The sequence below is a fragment of the Sciurus vulgaris genome, assembly GCF_902686455.1.
Source record: "Sciurus vulgaris genome assembly, chromosome: 7".
In the NCBI taxonomy this organism is placed as follows: Eukaryota; Metazoa; Chordata; class Mammalia; order Rodentia; family Sciuridae; genus Sciurus; species Sciurus vulgaris.
This window is the reverse complement of record NC_136467.1, coordinates 35439491-35463489: the sequence shown is the minus strand read 5'-3', so window position 1 is coordinate 35463489 and position 23999 is coordinate 35439491. Positions and strand designations below refer to the sequence as shown.

Below are 23999 nucleotides of genomic sequence, written 5' to 3'. Positions count from 1 at the left end.
CTGCCTTAGTCTCCCTGAGTTGCTGGGACTAGAGGTGTGCACCATACCTAACTTAATATTGGGGAATATTAAAGGACAGTGAAAGAAAGAGGAAACACAGCTCTGGGGAGGGGGACATCACGTGGCTCTTGCATTCTTATCTTGGAATACAAGGAGATTGAGGTACAGGTCATTTTTTCTTTCTTAGTGGTCTCAGTGAGCTTGGATGAGATGAGTTGAATCCTGAGAAAAGAGTAATTCTGCTTTTATTAACTTTGGTTATTAAATAAGCAATAATATTTTCAGAAGAAAAAAATGAAGCTTAATAAAACGTGTCTGAAATAACAATACAAGTAAAATACAGGTAACTGGCAAATCTGTAGAATGGCACAGTTTCAGTAGTACCTGTGTTCTATTCTTCCCCTGAAATTTGTAAAATGCAAAGGTCTTAATGTTGGTAGAAGCCTTGTCCAAGATGTAGTTGTTTCAATTAACTTTTAACACATCTAATTTGCATAAAGACTATATGTGTCAGTCATGAAATAATTACCGTCCCGGACATTTTTGTAAATCTTGCCTCTTTTTGCTGTGTTGTTCCTAGTTTCGGGTAAATGAGTTTGGAGCCTTGGAAGTTATTACAGATGAAAGTGAGATGGAAAATGTTAAAAAAGCAACTGCTACCACCACTTGGATGGTACCAACTGCTCAAGAAGGTAAGAAAGAGTCGTCTGCTTTTCATTTCTTCCTGTTGAGAGTTTTGAAATGAGACTAAGGTTTTATAACAGGCTGGGAATTTTGAAAGTCCTGGATGATTTTTGTGTCTCATGTTCTTAGGTAAATTTCTGTAATGAAACTGTTAGGAGCCAGCTTTTATATTTTAAAATAACTGTAAACTGTCTTCTTTCCTAATGCCAGATCTGTAATAGCACAAGGTTAGTTTGAAATTATCAAGCAAATCCAAGTTGCAATCGCCTACACAGGTGATTTAGCCAAAGCCTGCCACTTTTTTTTCTCATCTACTCCGATGGTTGTAACTAACACCTATATGCTGATGACTCCTAAATCTATATCTCCAGCCCCGACCTCTCCCCCGAGCTCCAGGCCCGTATTTCCACCTGCCTACTGGACATCTCCACCTGGATGTCCCACAGGTACCTCAAACTACACATGTCTGAAATGCAGTTCATTTTCTATTTCTTTCTCCCTTTCCCCAAATCTGTTCTTTCTTCCGTAACCCGTGTTTCAGCTGACCTAGCACCATCCGCCCAGTGGACAGGCCAGAAATACAGGAGTCATCCTGAATTTGTTCTTCCCATTCCCATATCCTGTTACTTAATGCTCTTGGTTTTGATTTCCTAAATATGTCTCAGATCTGGCCTTTTCTGTTATCACTGCTACTGCCTTAATTTTAGGCCTTTATCAACTCTTACCTGAACTATTGCAGAAGCCTTTAAAAAAGTAATCACTTTGCTTCTAATCTCACACCCTTCCAACTTACCCTGCATCCTGAAGTCAGAAGAATTATGTAGATTGCTTATCTGACACTTGCTGATTTCTCTTTGCCTCTTTAGCAAAACACACCAAGATCTGGGTGATCTGCACCCACCTGCTTGCCCTGTCTCCTTACTTTCTGTCCCCTTCTCTCTGTGTTGTGTACTACCAGTGCCAGCAGCACAGAATTATGTGTGATTTTCCCAACTCAGCTTGTGGTTTCATGCTTCCTTGCTTTTATTCATGCTGTTTTTTCTGGCTCAAATGCCATTTCTCTCTTTGTCCATTTGGCAAATTTCTCTTCGGCCTTCAAAACCCTCTTGAGGCTTTGTATCAGAAAATCCTTCCCTGATCTCACCCCAGGCCCAATGAATCACTTCTTCCTCTGCACTACTTCTGGAACTTGTTCATGTTTCTATTATTGCATGCATCACATTTTATTGTAAATATTGGTTTTCTTGCTTGTCTCCTCCTCTAGACTGTGAGCTGTCTTGGGCAAGGTCTGTACTGTTGTTACCAGTATGTAGCATAAATTGGTGCCTTATAAATGTTTGCTGAATGAATGATTAGCTTAATGATTTAGGCAAAATGAAATGCGAATTCCTGAATGATCTGGGTAATTATGATTCAGGAAATCTACTACATTAAAAGTAAAATAGATGCTAATTTAGTCAATTAAGTGAAACAAAATCACTCATCAAAAGGCTAGAAACGTGAAATGGCAATAAATGACCCTTTCTGATTTTATCAGAGATGTACCTCCAGATTAGACTTCTAGAGATTAGCCATTTTACCCTCGGAATTGAGTGATTTAACAAAGCTTTCTTCGTTTTCCTTTGAACTCTAGAAAAAGCTTAGCACAAGCTTCTGTTTGTTCTTTTGGCAGATTATTTTATTATAGAAACCATTTGAGTGATTTCCTGCCAAGACCATTCCCTTCTTCCTCCCAAATTCTATAGTTCAATATTCCATTCATTCAGCAAACAGGATTCTTCATTGTGTTCCTAACAAAATTATTAGAAGGAAAATTATACGTGTATTTTGAAATGTTTTCTGTCATGGTTTTAATTCTTCTCTTCTTCTTTTCATCTTCTAGTCTTTTCAGAGAAGACTGGGGTGCCTTTCAGGCTGAAGGATCCTCTGAAAGTGGAAGGGCTTCAATTCTGTGAGAACTGTTGTCAGTATGGCAATGTAGATGAGTGTCTTTCTGGAGGAAACTATTGCAGCCAGAATTGTGCTCGGCATGTGAAAGACAAGTAGGTTGTTGCCCCGTTCCGTCTATAAAGTGGGTTTCCGAGTCCAGCATCACAGTGCCTTTGAATACAGAGGTTTTGCACTCTCTGCTGAGTGTCACCCATTCTTGTCTTCTTTACTGGAGACTTGGACACACATGACCCCTGTCTGGATTGGACCTAGTGACTCCTGTCACTCCTGATTTCAGTTATACTGCTAATGTTCTTCCTGCAGTACAGCCTTGCCTATCTCCAGCCTTACCTTTACATTAATTGGATTGTTTCCCAGCTAAGAGCATTTAGGGTTTTTTTGGGCTACATGGACATTTTAATGATAATAGTGTGTATGGAAACACAGTTTTGTTTATAACTCGGGAGTTCTTAGGTAACTCAGTTAAAACTCCACATGTGAAGCAGAGCTTCCCATGACTGGCTGGCAGGCACCTGAGTGAATGTGGCCATGGTGGGTAGCACAGTGAGTCATGTGAAGATGATCTCAGGGTGCAGATGGAGGGTATCAGCTGTGACTGTAGATGCTTGCGACCTTCCCTTTTGGGGACCCTGACAGGTTTGAGCTAGTCAGCAAGAAGGTGTAGTTCCTGCATGTAATTGTGTGTACAAATGACTTGATATTTATCTGTAGTGGAGTTTCCTACTTATTAAAATCATCACAGCCTTGAAATTGTCTGTATCTGGTGGCCAGCTGATGCTACACAGAATTGCTTTTCACCTTTTCAGTTATTTTTCCCATTCTTAATATTGCTAAATCCTTGCTTTAGAATTGATCTGAAGATAAGTACCTCTAAGTAACTGATTCTTCTATGGATCACAGACACGGCAGACAAATAATTGTCCACTTGTTAGCATCTATTTCACTTACATTGCTGGTCCCCTTTTGAAATTGATAAATAAGGTAATTTCTGCTTTCTACCCTGACAGAATGTCCTACATAATAGTGGTTTAAGTGTTCTCTGAATGTGATATTCTAATGCCTGTGAACTTCTCCTGGCGATTAAATAATAAATATTTTTCCTTTGGAGATTGATTTTTTTAAAATGATTTTTGAATTGATAATCAACATGTAGATGTTTGATAGGTATTGTTTCCTGTCACTATTTTGGGGTTATAAACACAACAGAGAGCAGAAGGAAGAAAGGGACGTAGGAGAAGACAACGAGGAAGAGGATCCTAAGTGCAGTCGAAAGAAAAAACCAAAATTATCTCTGAAAGCCGACCCCAAGGAGGATGGAGATGAGAGAGATGATGAAATGGTTAGTATCTCTTATGTGACCTCCAGGGACCACAGGGATGCTTCTCAAGTGGGTGGCATGGTGGTCACAAGCACTGCTCCTGAACCAGTTATTTGAGCACAAATGTGGTTCTGTGACTGTTACTGTTTGACAGTTGTCTGGCCTCTCCATGCCTTACTGTGCTCATCTCAAAATGAAAATAATAAGTAATAGTACCTTCCCTTCGGGGTGAAGAAGTGGGAGGTGCTGGAATTTATTACTGGACTAAGAGGAAACAATAAAACCTTGCAAAATAATAATCCCATTTTGCTAAACTGCAGGTAGATCTCACGAAACTCTATGAGTGGGTAGAAAATGGCACACAAATAGCAACTACATTTGGGGAAAAAAATCATTCAAATTGTGCTAACTAAAACATAGATATCTTCTCCCCTAAAGTATGTGTTAATGGTTCCATATGAAGAGGGAACTTAAAGGTTATAAAGCATTTCACTTAAGATCAACATCAAGCCACTGTTATTTGCTATTTCTTCTTGTTAAGGGGACATATACTATACAAACTAAATGAACAGCAGTAATATCCATCCTAAGTGTTATGTTGAGAATTGAAATGGGGCATTAGGGTTGGCTGAATGCTCTTGAGTTGGGTTTTCAGATGATCCGTGTGGTCTCGGTAATGAGAAGCTGGTGCTGAGCAGTTAGGAGTGGGAGCCCTCGGGGCAGTAGGACTCCTAGGGGAGAGCCTAAGGTGAGGACATACATGGCATGTTCTGTCAAGGAAATATCGAAAAGACAAGATAGTTGAGCACTGAGGGTGGGGACAAGAATGGAGTGAGGTGAAGCTGAAGAGGTTTGTGTGGTCAGGGCAGGTGGACCTTCATGGTAAATGGTGTTCGCTGTTTGCCCTGTGTAATGGGAAGTTGAAGGCAAGGGAATGCTTTGATATGAAATATACTTTAAAATGACCTCTTTAGGTTTCATGTATGTGAGCAAGAGTAGAATCAGGGAAACCAGTTAGAAGCTGCTGGCAATAGAATAGGTCAGAGGGCTTTGTAAGATAGAAGTCAGTGTATTTGGGATTGACGTTAGAGGTAGGTTTGTCAGCTCTGTGGAGGGAAAGGGAAGACTCACGGATTCTAAGAATCTTAGATTAAGAACAGGAAGGCAGGGGTGGCGCAGAGAATGAGTCCTTTGGCCATTGTTAGTTTAAGATACTCATGAACCTCTAAAGTAAAATCCCATGTGTGCAGTTGGACACAGGCACCTGGAGTCAGGGCAGGGAGCTGGAGATAAAGGTTAGGAGGGTTTGGCATAGAAACAACCTTGAGATTCCAAGGAAAGTGGTCAGATGGAGGAGAGAAGGGGCGATTGGCAGAAACATCAGCAGAGGAGCCTGAGAGGGGGCCTAGTGAGGTCTGAGGAGAGCCAGAACAGAGTGGTCATGGAGCTAAGAGCAGACCGTGCTTTGAGGAGGAGGAGGTAGCATTTGCGCCCTTCCAGAGTGTAATTCTTGGAAGTGTTGTTCTTTTCTAGAGACCTCAGGCCAAAAGCAACACAGTGCTCAAATGAACGAAATTCTTACTTTCCCTTCAAATTTATGAAGTGAAATTGAAAAGAACAGCAACAAAGTAAGCTTGCTGACAGGTCTCTTGCTTTTCGTTGGTACCAGTTTCATGAACTTTTAAAGTCATAATTTTCCTTTCTTACTGTAGGAGAACAAACAAGATGGAAGGATCCTGAGGGGTTCACAGAGAGCCCGAAGGAAAAGACGAGGGGATTCGGCTGTCTTAAAGCAGGGTGAGCTGATGAGAGAATAGTTTTGTTTGTAACTTGGTGAAATTGAAAACAGTTCATCTCAGTAAGTTCTGGTCCCCATCATTCTGCATACTATCGAAGTTGAAGTATTGCTTTGGGTTCTTCGATTCTGTTTTGATAGTAAAAGTGACTTTGAGGAAGTAGCTATAAGGAAAAAGATGAAAATTAGTAACTTTCAAGTAGGTTCATGGTAAGCTTGGGAGCATCTTCTTTTATTTTTTAATTTTTCTATCAGGTAGATGGTTCCTGCTCCAAAACCTCTGTTCTTGTTCATTTCCTGGGACTTCATGTATTTCATGTTCCCCCTTAGCACAACCACTTTCTGACATGGAACCTTTATCTTTTTCCCCTTTGTGTTCCTTAGATAGCATTTTATTTTCATGAAGAATCCAGGTCGCAGCCCCTGCTTCAGTACTTGCTGCACGAACTCGTCCCCCTACTTGGCATGGGCCTTGGGTCATTTCATGGTGGCCTCAGTGTCCTCTGTGCAGCCTAGTCCCGTGGTCTGCTGCACCTGTCCTGCCAGTGCTTCGTCTGGGTCACTCCTCTTTGCACAGCCCAGCTCCCAACTCCAGTCACACTGTCCCTGCAAATCAGTGCCACAGCCCAGTGCTCCTCCTGAGTGCCTGGAAGTGTTCCTTGCCCATTCTCCTGTTAATTCCTCAAGAAGAGTTAGAAATATTTTAACCTGCTGTAAGAGTGCAACGTAATTTTTATGTCTTCTTAGAGATGACATATCCGTGAGATGAAAGGGAGTAAATTGCATTTCTGAGTTACTCAGTACTCTGTCTCAAAATGTTGTAGTTCTTCAACCTTTCTTTTCTTTCCCCTTAATTTCTTCTCTGAATGAAATTTCAGACCATTGGTTCTTCTTGCACTTTGTTCCTTTAGTCATTTTTTCCCCCTTTAAATGTTTAGATTTTTTTTTCTTTGTGGACTCTATTTTTTTTTATCCTGTTCCAATGCATCCCCCGAATCCTTTCCCCCAACTTTCCTACCAATCAAGCTGTTATACTCCTTCCCTCATTTCCAATATTTCCTCAAAATCAAGCCAAAATAAAATAGATATTAACTGCCTCCCAGTTTTATCACTTAAACATATTTTTTCTGAACCTAAAATACTGACTCTCACTGCATCACTTTTTTCCTGTTCCTTTTCAAAATTAGTGGATGTTCCCTAAACATTCAGCGCACTGGCCTTTTTTCAGGCCTCTACTTCATAATCTTTTAGGAAAAAAATTGTGATCATCCTGCTTTTAGAAGCTTTCACTTCCTGTAAGTTCCATGCACTGTCCTCTCTTGGCTTCCTGCCCGTCTTCTTCATTTATTCTAAGCTTTTCTGCTTCTTCGTTCTGCCCGCATATTGTGGGTGTACACTACAGTTTATTTCTCAGCTTTCATTTCTTTGGAAAGAAATATGACGGAAGTAAGAGAAGACAGGGGAATAGTACAGTTGGGGGAAGTGAGAGGTCACAAAATACATTGTTGGTCTCTTAGATTTGGAAATGCCCTTATTTAGTCTCATTTGCCTTTCAGGTTTGCCTCCTAAAGGCAAGAAAGCTTGGTGTTGGGCATCCTATCTGGAGGAGGAGAAAGCCGTGGCAGTGCCTGCAAAGCTGTTCAAGGAGGTACGGGCCTTTCTAGAAGCGCTGTGTGTAAGGGTGAAGAAGCTAGAATACTGATGTGAATTAATATTGTCATTTCCACTGTCGGTTCAGGAAATGCGACTTGGGATAATTTCTCAAACACACTGCTTTACACGTGTGTGTGACACAGAAGGGCATCTCTTGAGAGCTAGTTAGCACCAGTGCACGCCCACCTTCCCGTGTACGGCATGCGTGGCACACACATTACTGGAAAATTAATAGGTAAAGGAAAACTGGCATGGAATTTCATGTTAACATCATGGCTTTGAGAGAATAAAAATGAGTTACTGAGATTTACATATTATAACAAGGAAACATCTAAAAATGGATAACTGTATTCGTAATAATAAAATATTTTATAAGAATATTTTAAAATTAGTTAAAAATGTCAGGTGTAGTTCTGAGTCTGAACTGCTGCCCTAGGCTAAAACAGGGGTTGGTACACTGTCTCTGCAGAGGGCCAGATAGTAAATATTCTAGGCTTCGCTAGGCATCTGGTTTCTGCTGCATTAGTATAACTTGATTGTGCAGCATGAAGGTACAGGGGGGAACGTGGTGGGATGGGGGTTTGGCTCATTCCAGCAAAGCTTCATTTATAAAACTCTTGGTGGGCTGGATTTGACCCCCAGACTGGAGTTTGCCGACCTTTGGTTTAAGTTATTTAGTTATAGTTAATCGTGGTATGTAATAAATCTGCCACACATCTTTTTACATATGAATGAACACGAGGAGTTTTTGAAAATGGTGAATAACAAATGTTAGGGTGATTCCGTCAACAATGACAATCTTTAAACAATGAGTTTTTTCTACATGTGAGTTTTGTTTTACACCTGAATTTGTTCTGGATAATTATTATTATTTTTTTTTTTTGCGGTGCTGGGGATCGAACCCAGGGCCTTGTGCTTGCAAGGCAAGCACTCTACCAGCTGAGCTATCTCCCCAGCCCTGGATAATTATTTTTTGTAAGTCTGATCCTTTACCAGATTTTTTTCACTTCTTTATAAAAGTTAAAGTACAACTAATTACATGAATCAGTAATACATTCATGTGATTCGTAATATAAAAGTAGCAAAAGAATGAACATAAAAGTCCCCTAAAGCTCTGTCCCCTTAAGTGCCATGTTTGTCAGGTGCCTCCTAAGCCTCTGTCCTCTTAAGCACCAGGTTCTCCTCTCCTGAAGTGACCACCAGTACCAGTTCTTCTATTTCCTTCTTAGAAAATTGTACATACACATTAGCAACCTGCATATACAAATCCTCCCCTCCCTGTCTTAAACCCAGTGGCAACACGTGTCCGTACATTTTGGACTTTGCTTTTTTGTTTAGCTTGATAGTTTGCAGATTATTCTACTTCGTTTTGTTTGTCCCTTGATTATTCTTTTATACTCCTGTATATTATTGTGTCTTACATCTGATTCATAAAAATTGAAACTTCCTGTTGATTGATGCACGGACAGATACATGTTTTCAGACTGTTTGCTGTGTGCTCTAGTGACCTCGTACACCTGTCATTGTGCACCTGTGTTAGATAATTTCCTAGAATTTCGAATTGGCTGATTTGAAGAGAGCATTCAGTTTTTTTTAATGAACATTTGGTATTTCGAATTTGCTAAAGATCCTGCTGGTTTTCGTGCCCGTTGGCAATGCATGCTGGCGTCGTTTTTTCGAGAGCCACCTATCTCACCAGTCTCACAGGTGAACAACATCCTTGTGTAATTTTAGTTTGTGCGATGATGGGTGAGGTTGAGTACCTTTTCAAATATGTAAAAGACAAAAGCTTAAACCTTTAATTTCTTTTCTAGGATTTGCTTTAACCTTTGTCCATTTTTCATGAAATGATTCATTGATCCATTTTGGATATTTTGGAATAATTTACTTTTAGTTAAAGAGCTGTTTTTTTGATTTTTTTTCTTTTTTCCTTATTTTTTGGCTAAAGAGTCTTTAGGAATGGTAAGGATTCAGATTTGCAGCCAGGCCTTTGGGGTGATACTGAAGCTGCTGTCGTTTTGCTTCACAGTACCAGTCGTTCCCATATAACAAGAATGGATTCAAAGTCGGCATGAAGTTGGAAGGCGTGGACCCTGAGCATCAGTCCGTCTACTGTGTCCTCACTGTAGCTGAAGTAAGCTGTGCCTCACCTTGGTTTTGAAATTAAATGGGGATCATGGGTGTTATGAGAAGAACTGTGCCATGGATTGAGTGCTCATTTCATGCCGGGCAAGCTGCTTCGTGTTTTGTGTCCGTTATCGCCCCTGGTCTTGAGAATTCTGCCCTATGCTGATCACGTTTTTTTCATCCTTGTCCTATAGGTGAGAGAGCTCAGGTTCAGAGATGTGAAGGTGACATGTACAAGGCCACAGAGCCTCAGGGTGCTGGAACCAGGATTTCAGCTCCGTTCTCCCTGATTCCATAGACGTTCCCATGCTATGTTCCTTAACATAAGGAACAGACCAACAGATATTTACATTGTTTTAGTGTTTTGGGGTGTTTCTGAAAAATTTTGGAAAAAATGGCCAAGTCAGATACCACCTCTCCCTATATAAGTCCAATATATTATTGGGAACAATTCTTTTTACTTTCTTTTTCTTCCTTTACTTGCCTCTTTTATCCTTTCTGTGATCCAGGGTTATGCATCTTTTAAAAATCCCTCCTCAAAGAATAAGATGGTCTTGGCTACTAGTTTATGGTGTTGTAATATGTACTTTCAGTGACTTGGTAAATTTGTAAGGAGCTTGGCTCCTGCATAGCACATAGCATGTGACAGTTGGATGATGGCAATTACAGTGAGTGATAACTACAGTTGCCTAGTCTGCACTACATGCTAGGTGCTGGTCCAGGTTTCTTCTCTTAATTCATACTGGTTTTCTAAGAAACAAGCTTTTGAGAGGGAGGCCATTCCTCTGTCTTTCACATGGGAAGACCAAGGCATCAAGAGCTAAGTAGCTTGCAGCTTTTATTAATTGAATATGTAGTGAAAGGAAAATATTGTATTCTTTAACCCATCTCAGAAAAACTGATGTGGAATGCTTCTGCAGATTTTATGCCCAGCATGAGAATCCTGTGACTGTCAGCATGATTCAGATTGTATGTTTACTCTTTTTTGGACTTTGGAGTCTTTGTTAGAACCCTGGGTTGGAAGGGGAGAGCTTTTTGGTGGACACTTGTCCTTTGAAGAGGATGAGATTCCTGGAGTGTTTGAGGACAAGGTGTGAGTGCTGCCCTTGAATAATAAGGATTGGGCAGAAGAAGAAGAGCTGGGGGACTCTGAGGAGTAGCTGGAGACGGAGAAGGGTGCCAGGAGCAGGGCCTGCAGGAGCAAGGAAGCGGGAGAGTAGCAATGTCGGATGCCACTGTGTCCTGAGCCAGCACATTTAAGTAGAGCATCTGGGACAGAATCGAATTTGATGAAAGCCTTGAGAAAGCAGATTCTGTAAGTGTAGACTGCTTTTGAGAAGTTTAGCTGTGTGTCTTGGACTCTTGGTTTTTGAAGATGTATTTTACCTTGTCCAGATTTTGTTTTGTTTTGTGTTTTGGTATCAGGGATTGAACTAGGGCGACTTAGCCACTGAGCCACATCCCTAGCCCTTTTTATTTTTTATTTTGAGACAGGGTCTGTCTCTAAGTTGCTTAGGGCCTTGCTAAGTTGTTGAGGCTGGCTTTGAACTTGTGTTCCTCCAGCTTGAGTTGCTGAAACTACAGGCGTGTGTCACAACACCCACCTCTAGTTTTTTTATTATAGAAGATTTACTGGGAAAATGTCAACTAGTGTGAAGGTACTAGTTCTCTATTCCATCTCCCTCCCCTCTTTCTGTAGCCCAGAGAGCATGACCCTTAGATGCTTACTGTGTCCTAGATGTTTTCTGTGCATATAAAAATATTTATATGCATATTTTTCTGGTGACACATATATTTATATACATATGTATGCACTTCATATATAATATATATGTACTTTTGGCCATTGGGTATTACTCCATTTCATGGCATTGTTTAATTCACTTAATTGCTCTCAAGTTGATGACAACTGAGTGGTTTTGTCATAATTAACAAAAAGTACTTGGATAAATATCTTTTTATATCTGATTTGTTTTGCTTATGTAAGTGCATCTATTAGATCCATTCCTAGAATTGCCAGGTGAAAAGTTCTGGACATTTAAATTTCTCTCTTTCTCTCTCTCTCTTTTATGTTTTGTTTTTTATATTGCTGTATTAGAGATGGAACCCAGGGGCACTCTACCACCGAGTTACATTCCCCGCCCTTCTTATTTTTTGTTTCAAGACAGGGTTTCACTAAGTCTCCCCACTAAGCCTTTGAATTGCTGAGATTGCAAGTGTATGTCACCACACCAGGCTCGGACATTAAATTTTTGATGTATGTTGCTACTTGGTGATCCAAAAGTTTATCAGTTGTTACATTCTCACCAAGGATGTATGAGAATTTGTTTAAGACTAAGAGACAGTCTTTTCTTGATTTTTTTTTCCTTATATTTCACAGCATTCAGGCATTTAGGGTTTTTTTGTTTTGTTTTGTTTTTATTCTCCCCTTCCATTACTGGGGCTAGAACTTAGGGCCTTCTGCTGGCTAAGTGAACTGCTCTTCCACTGAACTATATCTCCAACCTCTTTGGGGTTATTTTAAAGAGCAAATCACTAACAAAAATGTAAAAACCATGTGTTATGGTTTAGATCTAGAAATGTCCCCTGAAAAGCTTATGTTTTGAAAGCATGATTCCCCAATGCAGGAATATTCAGAGGTGAGATGAACTATGTGGTAACCAAAACTGGTTGGGCATGGCTGGAGGAAGTAGGTCACTGGTGTATGCCCTTGGGGATTATATTTTGTCCTTGGCTTCTTGCTCTCTCTCTGCTTTCTGACTGCCATGAGTGGAGCAGCTTTCCTCTACCATGCTCTTCCGCCATGTTATTCTGCTTCTCCTCAGGCCCAGACCAGTGGAATTGGCCAACCATGGAGTAAACCTCTGAAACCATGAGCCTGAAATAAACGTTCCCTCCTTTAAGTTGTTCTTGTCAGGTATTTTGGTCACAGTTGCAGAATGCTGACTAACACATCATGTTACTAAATAGACATGTCAAAGGACACTGGTTCACAGAATGAAGGAAGACAAGAGTACCTACCACCTGGTCACCTCAACTAGGAATCTGTGCCTTGGGTGACCCACTTACTTTTTTTTTTTTTTTTTTTTAGCCACAGTGTATGCACATGTTCACAAACACCTGGTGTATTATTTTGGGGTTAGAAATTAGTTTTAGCAAGCAGGTGAATTCTCAAATATGGAATGCATGAATAATGAAAATTCACCATATGTCATTTTTTCTTTCCCAGCACTAATCACTAGACTGGGTGTAGCTATGGAGTAGGTACACCCTTGGAATGATGAAATTTAGTCAGTAATGTTATCAGGGTCAATGTTTAAAAAAGTTGGCAAGAAAATATTTTAAGTGATTGCTAGGGAAGGAAGACTTGGTGAGGAGATGCTAGAAAGAAAACAGAAGGATCGATGTGAGATTCTTGTTTATTGAGATAAAAGCAGAAGTGTACTGAGAGTACCTAACTTAGCAAACTGGAAGAACAGAAGGTGTCTTCCCAGGTTGGATTTTTAATATAGGTGTTAAGGAGCAGAGCAATTCCTCATGGCAGGCAGACTAGGTCACAGGAGAGAGCCTCCCAAGTGGAAAGGAAATAAAGGTGCAAGGAAACGGGGATTCCCGGTGAGTTTCCCTGTGGATGGCAAAGTACTCAGGATGGAGAGTGAGCCAGGCTAAGTGATGAGTGAGCGGCTGCTTGGGAGGGTGGCATGTGGGATGATGAGTCTCTGTCCCCCACAGTGCCAGAGGAGCAGAGTGGAGGAGCCCATTGTAGTGTGAAGCAGTGGCCCTTCCCTGAGTCTGTGGGCTGTGGAGTTGGGAGAAGGAGCAGCCTTGAGGAAAGGCTGGAGAGGGACACCGTAGGTGAGTCTCTGGGCAGGGAAGCTGAGGATCTCTGAGGTTGTTCCCAAAGCATAGCGTTCCAGAGAGCAAGAGGTATACTGACAGACCGTGGAGAGAACTGAAGGATGCAAGTCAAGGGCAGAAGCCCAGAGCACAAGAGGCTGTAGGTAACTAAAGGGCCCCAGAAAGCTGCATGCAAGGCAGGGTAGAGAAGCAGCTCCTGAGCTGCCTCCTGGCCTGGCTGGGTGTACAGGTGGGGATAGCCTACCCTTTCTGAAAGAATGTATTTCCCTGAATTGTCAGTCTCCTCTCACTGCAGAGACTCTGCAGTCTCTCCAAGGAAGTCAGACTAGTTATAAATCTTATATATCAATACATTTTAATTGAAAAAATACTAAAATAAGAAAAAGTCCATCATTCCTTTATGTCTCTTTCTTCTCACTGCACTTCCAGAAGAAATTATTGTTGTTAATGTTTTGGCAAATGTTATTCAAGCTTTTATTTTAGTGTGAATTTACATTTATTAGTGTATACATAAACGCATACATATAAATGTGTACTTCAGGCTGGGTTTGTGGCTCAGTGGTGGAGCACTGGGTTTGATCCTCAGCACTACATAAAAATAAATAAATAAAATAAAGGTATTGTGTCCATCTACAACTAAAAAATATTTAAAAAAATAAATGTGTACTTTATACATACATGCGTACATACACACAGCCATACATAAGCACACACCTAGACTTCCACATGTATTAATTTTCTCATAAACAGACTCATTCTGTGTAATTTGTTCTGCCACTTGAAGCTTAACAGTGTCTTACAGATTTTTCCATGACAGTAGCTATACGGCTGCCTCATTCTTTTGGAATAATTGCTCTGACTTTGCACTCTGGTCTCAGGCTTATTGGGTGGACTTCTGCAGGACATGTGTTTCTGGAGTGGTTAGAGGTCTAGCGTGTGTGGGGGTTCACTTGGAACACATTTGCTTGTGCTTGTGAAAAGAACTCTGAGGGGTGAACCTTCTAAGAGCCCAAGAGAGACCATCACCCAAGTCAGGTCCCATAAATCCAGAATGTCCCCCAGTGAGGCCATACAGACAGATGTACAGGGGGGTTACATTGAGAGTCATTACTAGCATTGCAGGGAACCTGTCTAGCCTAAGTATCAACTGGAAGCAGCTCTTCTTTTTCCCAGCCCAGCTGCTGGTAGAGAGGATTCAGGTGACTTCTCTCTGTGTCTGCTCTGTCCTTGCCCTGCAGCACACAGAGTAGGAGTCTCCACCCTGGGTCCTGCAGGAGCTGGGTGAGATGTGCTGGTCTAGCTTCAGCCTTGCCAGCTCACCGTGGTGATTCGTGCGGTACAGTTCAGGGAATGGAGAGAAGATATGTATTTGTGGGAAAATTATTCTTCATCTCATATCCCTGTGCTTTTAATGGTACTAGAAACGTGACCAGAACATCAGCTCTTTGCAGTATTGCCTTTAGATTTTGTAATTTGTGTACTTGTTTTTGTTGCCGTTAATGAGGGTGGTTTGATGAACATAGGCTATATCCTACCTTGATGTCCTTGTTAATTAGTTTTTGTGTATGTTCATGGATTTTTTTTTTTTTAATTACTCAACCTACATACCTATTTCAGGTTTGTGGATACCGAATAAAGCTTCACTTTGATGGATATTCTGATTGTTATGACTTCTGGGTAAATGCAGATGCTCTGGATATTCACCCAGTTGGGTGGTGTGAGAAAACTGGCCATAAACTCCATCCTCCAAAAGGTATTATCACTTTTTGTTTCATATTTTAAATTCATTAATAAATAAAAATAAAATTAAGAACTCACATTTTTAGATGTCATTAGAGAAGTAAAAGGCTCAATTTCCTCTTCTGAGGCAATGTTGACGTAAATGAAATTGTGAAAATTAAAGCAAGGACAATTTTTCTTTGGTGATTTGCTAATATCCTAGCTTCACAAATTCTGAATTATCATTTTTGTGGTGATACGCTAAAAAGATCTTACCTGCTTTATTAATATTTTTCCAACTTCTCACTTGTGCCTATAAATTATTCTTCCAAAATAGAATAGGTGAGGAAAAAAGTAAAATCTACTCCAGCTCATACATCTGTACTGCTAAGGATTCTGTTGGAAGCAGCCTGATAATCAGAAAAGAGTACCATAGGTTTAAAATTTAGTTGTTTCCTTACACATTTTCTTTGTAGCCACCTCTGTTCATTTAGAATTGAAAAACAATTAACAAAATTTATTGAAAATAAACAGCTCATGTCCAAAAATGCAGTTATACGTTATAAGTTAAATTTTTTATTTATTGAAATAAATCATGTGATTGCTTGAATTTGGCGTGTTGGGGTTACAGATAAAAGTGGGACTGGAAAACTTAAGTATAAAATGTTTTGGTATTATACTAATCTGTTTATGTGTGCTTTTACTATAGGATATAAAGAAGAAGAATTTAATTGGCAGACTTATCTTAAGACATGTAAAGCCCAAGCTGCTCCTAAATCATTATTTGAAAATCAGAATATAGTAAGTATATCTGGAATATTTTTCCTGTCAAAGGAAGTGATTTTTGAGAGTCTTATAGTATAAATTACAAGTAATAGCAAGGAGCTATAATAAATTTTATTGCCTTGGTAAATAGAGTTATCTTAACTAAATTTAAAATTAGCTTAAAATCTTCATGAATAAATACTTATGTCATAGCCATATTAGGGTTGTTTTATTATTGAGTGATAGAAGTTACATAGTACAGATCCAGGTGTAATTTACAATTAAGATGCTTATACATTAAATTGAATTATTTTATTGTTGCCATCATTTAATTAGGAGTGATATTCAAATGGGATTCACATGGTGAGATGACTGCCCTTTTGAGTTTGCATGCAGGTCACTGGAGACCATAAAGTACTTCGCTCCAGTTTACAGCTTTATTTTCAACATAACAGAAACAAGGCTGAACGTGTGTGTTTTTTCTACATCTTGACCTATATTCCCATTTCTCATTCCATGTTTCTTTTCTGCATCTTTGAGAGGTCTGGTATCTTGAGAGGCTCTTCCTTTCCCAAGTTCTTCTCTAATTGTAAAGAGCAGGAGGCAAATCAAAATAGCCTCTTTACAACTGATGTGTTGAGGACATACATGGCCCGTCTCTGCAGGCAAATGAACTACTTGATGCTAGTCCCAGAATCTAAGGGATTTACTGCCCTTTTCTACCTCCCGGGGCCAGAGCAGAAACTGTGCACCCTGTAGCCCAGCTTCTCTTCCTTCTCAAATGCACCTGTCGGGTAACAGTGAATCAGAGTGTGGAGACAGGCAGTCATGTTTCATGAACAGAGTTTACTCCAAATGGAAATACACATCAGGAGTTAGGAAAAACCCTCCATTTGGGAAAAGATATTAACCAGTTGGTTTGGAGGCATCAGGCTAATGGATGAAATGTTCTCTGATTAAATTGAACATAAACCAGGTTGAATTAGAGAAATGAAGAAGTATGAGAGAGTTATGTGGGAATGTGTGTGTTTGGAGAACTAATAGAGATAATGGGCCAGGTTATTATTTTATAATATCCTAATTGAGAGGATAGCTTAATTGCTGGAATGTAAACACTGCCTTTTCGGTAGTTTTTGTTGGTTTTCTATTAAGACTTACCCCCGGGAGGAAGGTCAGTTGGGTGGAAACTTGGCAGACTGCTGTCCCTGCTTCAAGTTTCCTAATCCCTGTCTGGTTCTCTGATGATTTCAGGCAGGGATTTGATTAACTGTGCTGACCTGTCCTCTTGTATTCTGTGCATTGCTAGCATAGAGCTTAATCTCAGGTTGTGTGCTTGATATCCAAGAGGCCACTGATTTTTCTATTTCTAGATTTTCTACTTCAGAGTAGTCAGATATTTAAGGTCATAATGTTGATAAATAATTTCAGGACTTAAATGGGTAATAAAAATTGCTGTGTACAGTTTGTGCTTGCTCCTTTAGTTCATTCAGGACTTTAACATTTTCAGATATGTGACTATGTTTTTGTAATAATAGCTGTATAATTATAGTAAAATGAGAAATAACACTTATTTTGCTTAGTTGCAATAATACCTATATACCTCAATCTGAATAGAAAGGGTTTTTTAAAAGGCTAAAAAATCCAAAACATCATCAACAACAACAACAAAAAAAACCTTGTAATGTGTTGTGATTGACATAGTTGACATCTGAGTACCTTACTCTGAGATTAGGATATTTTTCCTCACAAAAGATTGTAAGGGATGTTTACATATTACTATCTCTCAAGCACTAACTTCTATTGAATTTTATTGCTTTTATTTCAAGTCCCAAATGACTGATAATCTGTTTCCTTAAATTACCAACTATTTTGAATAGCTCTCTATATTCAGTTCTTTTGCTGCTATTGTGAATAAAAAATATCTGTAGTTTTAAATAAAAGTTGTAATAATCTGCAGCCTTTCATATATGAAGATGACCTACTTTTTGTAGAGTACTCTTTTGGGAGATCTCAGAAGTGGGAGTGAATTTGTACTGACTCATGCACATTTTTAACTTGATTAAGTGCATATTTCGTGTGAAATAATTTTCATTGTTAAGTCTGTAATCAAGGAAAAGAAAGCCAAAATGGGAACTATATGATGAATAAAACTTGCTTTCCTAATGTGGTCTTCTAACTAAGGTTCCAAAACACATGTTAAAATTAATTAATCTGCAGGTTTGTGGATGTTGTAGTTTTGAGGCTCAGATAGTTAACTGGGTGTAACCATAGAGTTTTTTTTTTTTTTTTTTTTTTTTAATTGTCTTGTTTTATATGTGTGGGATGGGGAGTGATCTGCTATGAAACCAGCACGATTTTTAAATTATGTGAATATGGTAATGGATCCTGAGCCTTTGAGTAGGGGTGCAGTGTATGCAGGTCTTGCTGTTGTTAAGAGTGTGCTTGTCTATAATTAAATCTGCATGTTTCCATAGACAGTGATCCCATCAGGCTTTCGAGTTGGAATGAAGCTTGAGGCTGTAGACAAAAAGAATCCTGCGTTCATCTGTGTTGCTACGGTAACAGATATGGTGGACAATCGTTTCCTGGTACATTTTGACAACTGGGATGAGAGCTATGACTATTGGTGAGACCTTTTCCATTAATGTGTGCTTTTTAAAATGCAGTGTTTATCCACATCAACTAGGTGCACAGTCTGAAAACAGTAACAAGGCAAAGCTTATAACAAAACCTACAGTGTTCTGCTTCTGTCTTTCCTAGTTCAGATTTTTCAATTTTTACTTGTTCCATATTGCATATATTTCTAAATAACATCCTTTAATGCTACTTCATGATTTATATTTGAGCTCAATTCCTACCATGAAAGTAAAATCCTTACACACACCCCCTTCCCAATATAACACACGTGTGCACACACAGACTTACATGTTCCCCTTCGTGTTGAGTGTCATTTTTTTAGGAACTTATTTTAATTTTCCATATTTTCATGCCTAGTTGCATTTATGACTGAATGCAACCACATTAATTGATGAACATTGTTTTTAATCATTACCGTTTTTACATATACTATAAAAGGTAAAGGCAACATATTCTAAAACTATGTGATTATAAAATAGTTGTAGTAAAGCATTCACATTTTACTCATTTATATATTAATTCATTCACTCATTCATTCATTCATTTACTGGGGATTGAACTCTGGGCCTCACACAGGCTAAGCAAACACCCTACTACTGAACTATATTCTCAGTGCCTTTTATTCTAGGACAATAAGTGAGTCTTACTGTCCCAATAAGTGAGTCTTACTAAGCTGCTGAGGCTGGCCTTGAACTTGGAATTCTCCTGCCTCTGCCTCCCAGGTATCTGACATTTAAGGTGTGCACCCCCACACCTGACAAGCTGTCATATTGTAATTAAACAGTTGGACAGAGGATCTGTCTAAAGATCACTTGAAATGAGAATAGTTTAAAGAAGTGATAAAAGTGTTTATAAAATTTGGCTAATGTTATAGTAGCAAATGCATATTATCTTATGTCAAGATAGCCAAGTTGCTGGGAAGCTCAGTTCTTGACCTTACTTTTAATGTGCATATATTTAAGAATTCAATAGACCCATCAATGACTTTCATTACTCTTCAAACTGAATTCTTAGATATTTATCTTGAATTGTTTTAAAAAGAAGAGAGTGAATCGAAATCCATTTGCTATTCAGATTTTTTAAATGCTTTCTATTATGTGTGTACTTTTTACAGAATTTTTGTAAACATGTGGACAAGTCATTCCATGATTATATTTAAGTCAAATCCTTTAGAATATTTTGGTTGTTTTCCCTTACTTTTCTTTTCTTTTTTTTTCCAAAGCATCATTTTGCCTCATAGGATGTCTTTTATTAAGACAGGTTTGTGCCATAAAATTTATTGAAATATAGTCATATACAAACATGATTAAACGACGCTCCTAAATGTAGCCTTCACTTATCACCAGCAGTTATCCCCTTATATCCAGTATTGTTTCCTCTGCAATCCTGCTATTAAAATCCCAACTCTAAAATAAATAAATAAATAGGATAAAATCCCAAATCTAATTGTTTTGAACCTAATTCCAGATAACATAGCTTTTTCATGTGTGAATAATTCAGTTGGTGTTGAAAGATGAGAATTCTTTTTCTTTTTTTATTAACAGCTGTATTGTCACTAACATACTTAACTATTTCTCCTAGATTTGTCTTGGTATCTTAGTTTTTTTTGTTTTTGTTTTAGATGATTTTAGGGTGAAATAAGGGATACTCTTTACGTTTGCTTTGATGTTTTCTTGATCTCTTTTAATTGATAGCTTGCTATTTCTGTTTTTTTCTTCTTGTAATCTTTATTGAAGAAACCAGATTGTTTTGTTCTGTTGAGTCTCCTACAATATGGATTTGCTGATTTATCATACCATGTTTTTCTGTTTTTCATATTTCCTGTAAATTGGTGTTTTTGTTTCATTTAAAATTGTTTATACCTATTTTTGGTAAATGGATGAGAAAACTTTAAATTTAGAAATAGCCTAATCTGCCCTAGGTCAAACATGTTCCACTACTCCTGTTTGATGCACTATGAAGATGGCAGCCCTAAATCCAGTCCTTTTAGTAATAAACAATACTAAATTATTGGGATTTGTTGAAATGGGAAGTTTGTTTTCCTATTTTTTTTTTTTTTTTAATTTTTATTTTGTAGTGCTGGGGTTTAGACCCAAGACTTTGTGCATTCTAAGCAAGCACTCACCCCTGAGCTACATCTCCAGGCCTGTTTGTTTTTAAAGTTCTGATTCATTTTGGGAGAATTTGTTTTCCAAGTTTTTGTGTGATTTAAAGAAAATGGATAGATATTAAGTTATTTTTATGGTCATAAGTATTGTGTGTTAAAGGTATTACACATTGCTTATTTGATAGAAGATATATTGCCTTTCAAATTATTCTTGAAAAAATTAACAAGAAAATCTGGAAGAATTTGTCATTTTTCTTGGTGCCAGATGCCTAGGGAACAAAAAGAAAGGATCCTGGATTCTTTTTTAGGAAAAGCAAAGAGAAAACCTGATAGCTTATAACTCTGATTTTTCACTTTTGTAAGCACAAACAAATATAATTATTTTAAGGACAGAATGTACTATGGGATTATTTATACTTCTGACTATTGACATGAAATCACATTTTGTTAATTGACAAAAAAGGAATACGGTATATTCTCTTCCTTAACATTCATTTGATGCACATTGAAAATTACTTAAGTGCACTGGAATTTCTCCAATTTTATTAAATACTATGTTCTTTGATCTTTGAATTTTGGAGTGGATTTTATCTGCATAAATTACTTAGGTGTGTAATTGAAATTACAGACTGGCTTGCTCTTCTCAATTCAAAATACTTTTGAAATAAGATTTTCTTCCTCCTTTGAAGTAGGTAGTAATCTTGTCTCTTTTTGTATTAGTGGGAATCGGAAAATGTATGCAGTCTGTACACATTTGTTTACATGATATTACACGTTTGGTTTCAATGAAGTATTTCTTCCTTCTAAAGAGGAATGTGATGAAAATGTGTTTTGTCCCAGGGGTAGAATATTTCTTCAGTAAATGACTTCCTATTCAAAGCTTTAATTTCCCCTAAAGAAAAGAGGGGATTATAATAATATCTACTTCATTCTGTGTGGTGGGAATTAAGAAAAGTTTTAGGAACAGAAACAAATTTGCAAAAGGATGGCAAGATTATGATAAAGGACATCAGAGAAGTTTGGTGCTGAAATCAGAAATGGATTCTTGCTTGAGGGGAATCTTTCTGCACACAGGGTATTTTGAGCTTGGTTGTTTGGCAGAAGAGAGCTCCTGGACCAGTGGAAGGGCATAGTGGAGGTATCTGAGATTGTGGAGACACCAAGAATCTCTCTCTCTCTCTCTCTCTCAGCCTGGAGAAAAGGAAGAAGTAAAAGGAAAGTTGAAAACCTGTGTGATGAGATGACATCCTGGGTTAGAGAGTTTCATCTTGAAACAATTAATATTTACAGCAGTGACTGTGGGGAATGGGCATGGTCCAATTAGGGATGGGAAGGAGAAAGAGGTGACTCAACCTAATGAGTTTTGGGGTTCAGTGGTAAAGCAGAGAGCAGAGGAGGTCCTGAAGAGTTAACATATGATGAAGAGCTAGGAGAATCCAGTCTTGGTTAATAAGTTGGCAGAGTCATGTTCTGGGTTTAAGTAGCGGGAAAGGCCAAGTATCCTGCATTTCTTTAAAGAACTAAATCATTATTGCTTAAATGAGGATACTTTTTTTTAAAATTTCTATTGTAAACGAATGGAATACATGTTGTTTCTCTGTTTGTACATGGAGTAAAGGCATACCATTTGTGTACTCATAAATTTATATAGGTTAATGTTGTTTGATTCATTCTGTTATTTTTTTCCCTTCCGCCCCACCCCTCCCACCCCTCTTTTCCCTCTATACAGTCCTTCCTTCCTCCATTCTTGCCCCCCTCCCTAACCCTAACACTAACCCCTCCCTCCCCCCATTATGTGTCATCATCCACTTATCAGCAAGATCAATTCGTCCTTTGGTTTTTTGAGATTGGCTTATCTCACTTAGCATGATATTCTTCAATTTCATCCATTTGCCTGCAAATGCCATAATTTTATCATTCTATATGGCTGAGTAATATTCCATTGTATATATCTACCACAGTTTCTTTATCCATTCATCACTTGAAGGGCATCTAGGTTGGTTCCACAATCTGGCTATTGTGAATTGAGCAGCTATGAACATTGATGTGGCTGTATCTCTGTAGTATGCTGATTTTAAGTCCTTTGGGTATAGGCCAAGGAGTGGGATAGCTGGGTCAAATGGTGTGTCCATTCCAAGTTTTCTAAGGAATCTCCACACTGCTTTCTAGAGTGGCTGCACTAATTTGCAGCCCCACCAGCAATGTATGAGTGTACCTTTCTCCCCACATCCTCGCCAACACCTGTTGTTGCTTGTATTCTTGATAATCGCCATTCTAATTGGGGTGAGATGGAATCTTAGGGTAGTTTTGATTTGCATTTCTCTTATTACTAGAGATGTTGAACATTTTTTCATGTTTGTTGATTGCTTGTAGATCTTCTTCTGTGAAGTGTCTGTTCATTTCCTTAGCCCATTTGTCGATTGGGTTATTTGTATTCTTGGTGTAGAGTTTTTTTGAGTTCTTTATAGATTCTGGAGATTAATGCTCTACCTGAAGTATGATTGGCAAAGATTTTCTCCCGCTCTGTAGGCTCTTTCTTCACATTGCTGATAGTTTCCTTTGCTGAGAGAAAGCTTTTTAGTTTGAATCTATCCCAGTTATTGATTCTTGCTTTTATTTCTTGTGCTGTGGGAGTCCTGTTGAGGAAGTCTGGCCCTAAGCTGACATGTTGAAGATCTGGACCTACTTTTTCTTCTATAAGATGCAGGGTCTCTGGTCTGATTCCGAGGTCCTTAATCCATTTTGAGTTTAGTTTCGTGCATGGTGAGAGATATGGGTTTAGTTTCATTCTGTTGCATATGGATTTCCAATTCTCCCAGCACCATTTGTTGAAGAGGCTATCTTTTCTCCATTGCATATTTTTGGCCCCTTTGTCTAGTATGAGAAAATTGTATTTATTTGGGTTTGTGTCCGTGTCCTCTATTCTGTACCATTGATCTACCTTTCTATTTTGGTACCAATACCATGCTGTTTTTGTTACTATTGCTTTGTAGTAGAGTTGATGATCTGGTATTGCGATATTCCCTGCTTCACTCTTTCTGCTAAGGATTGCTTTAGCTATTCTGGGTTTCTTATTCTTCCAGATGAATTTCATAATTGCTCTATTTCTGTAAGGTACATCATTGGGATTTTAATTGGAATTGCATTGAATCTGTATAGCACTTTTGGTAGTATGGCCATTTTGACAATATTAATTCTTCCTATCCAAGAACATGGGAGATCTTTCCATCTTCTAAGGTTTTCTTTAATTTCTTTCTTTAGTGTTCTGTAGTTCTCATTGTAGAGGTCTTTCACCTCTTTTGTGAGATTGATTCCCAAGTATTTTATTTTTTTCGAGGCTATTGTGAATGGGGTAGTTTTCCTAATTTCTCTTTCTGAAGATTCAT

The 23999-nt window shown here is 38.6% G+C and overlaps 1 protein-coding gene across 7 annotated transcripts in view; it reads left to right on the top strand.

Annotated features, from left to right (window-relative positions):
• The window catches only part of L3MBTL3 (L3MBTL histone methyl-lysine binding protein 3), a 286629-nt gene that overhangs the window by 31416 nt on the left and 231214 nt on the right, over positions 1-23999 (top strand). For 4 of the 7 annotated variants that reach the window (XM_079148191.1, XM_079148185.1, XM_079148187.1 and 1 more), the window contains exons 4-13: positions 581-692; positions 1056-1130; positions 2567-2726; positions 3799-3973; positions 5665-5749; positions 7304-7395; positions 9430-9534; positions 15003-15138; positions 15814-15905; positions 18344-18495. In XM_079148191.1, coding sequence (XP_079004317.1) covers positions 581-692; positions 1056-1130; positions 2567-2726; positions 3799-3973; positions 5665-5749; positions 7304-7395; positions 9430-9534; positions 15003-15138; positions 15814-15905; positions 18344-18495 — 1184 coding nt within the window. The remainder of the gene's footprint in view (positions 1-580; positions 693-1055; positions 1131-2566; positions 2727-3798; positions 3974-5664; positions 5750-7303; positions 7396-9429; positions 9535-15002; positions 15139-15813; positions 15906-18343; positions 18496-23999) is intronic. The other 3 variants (XM_079148188.1, XM_079148190.1, XM_079148189.1) reach the window with 3 other exon arrangements.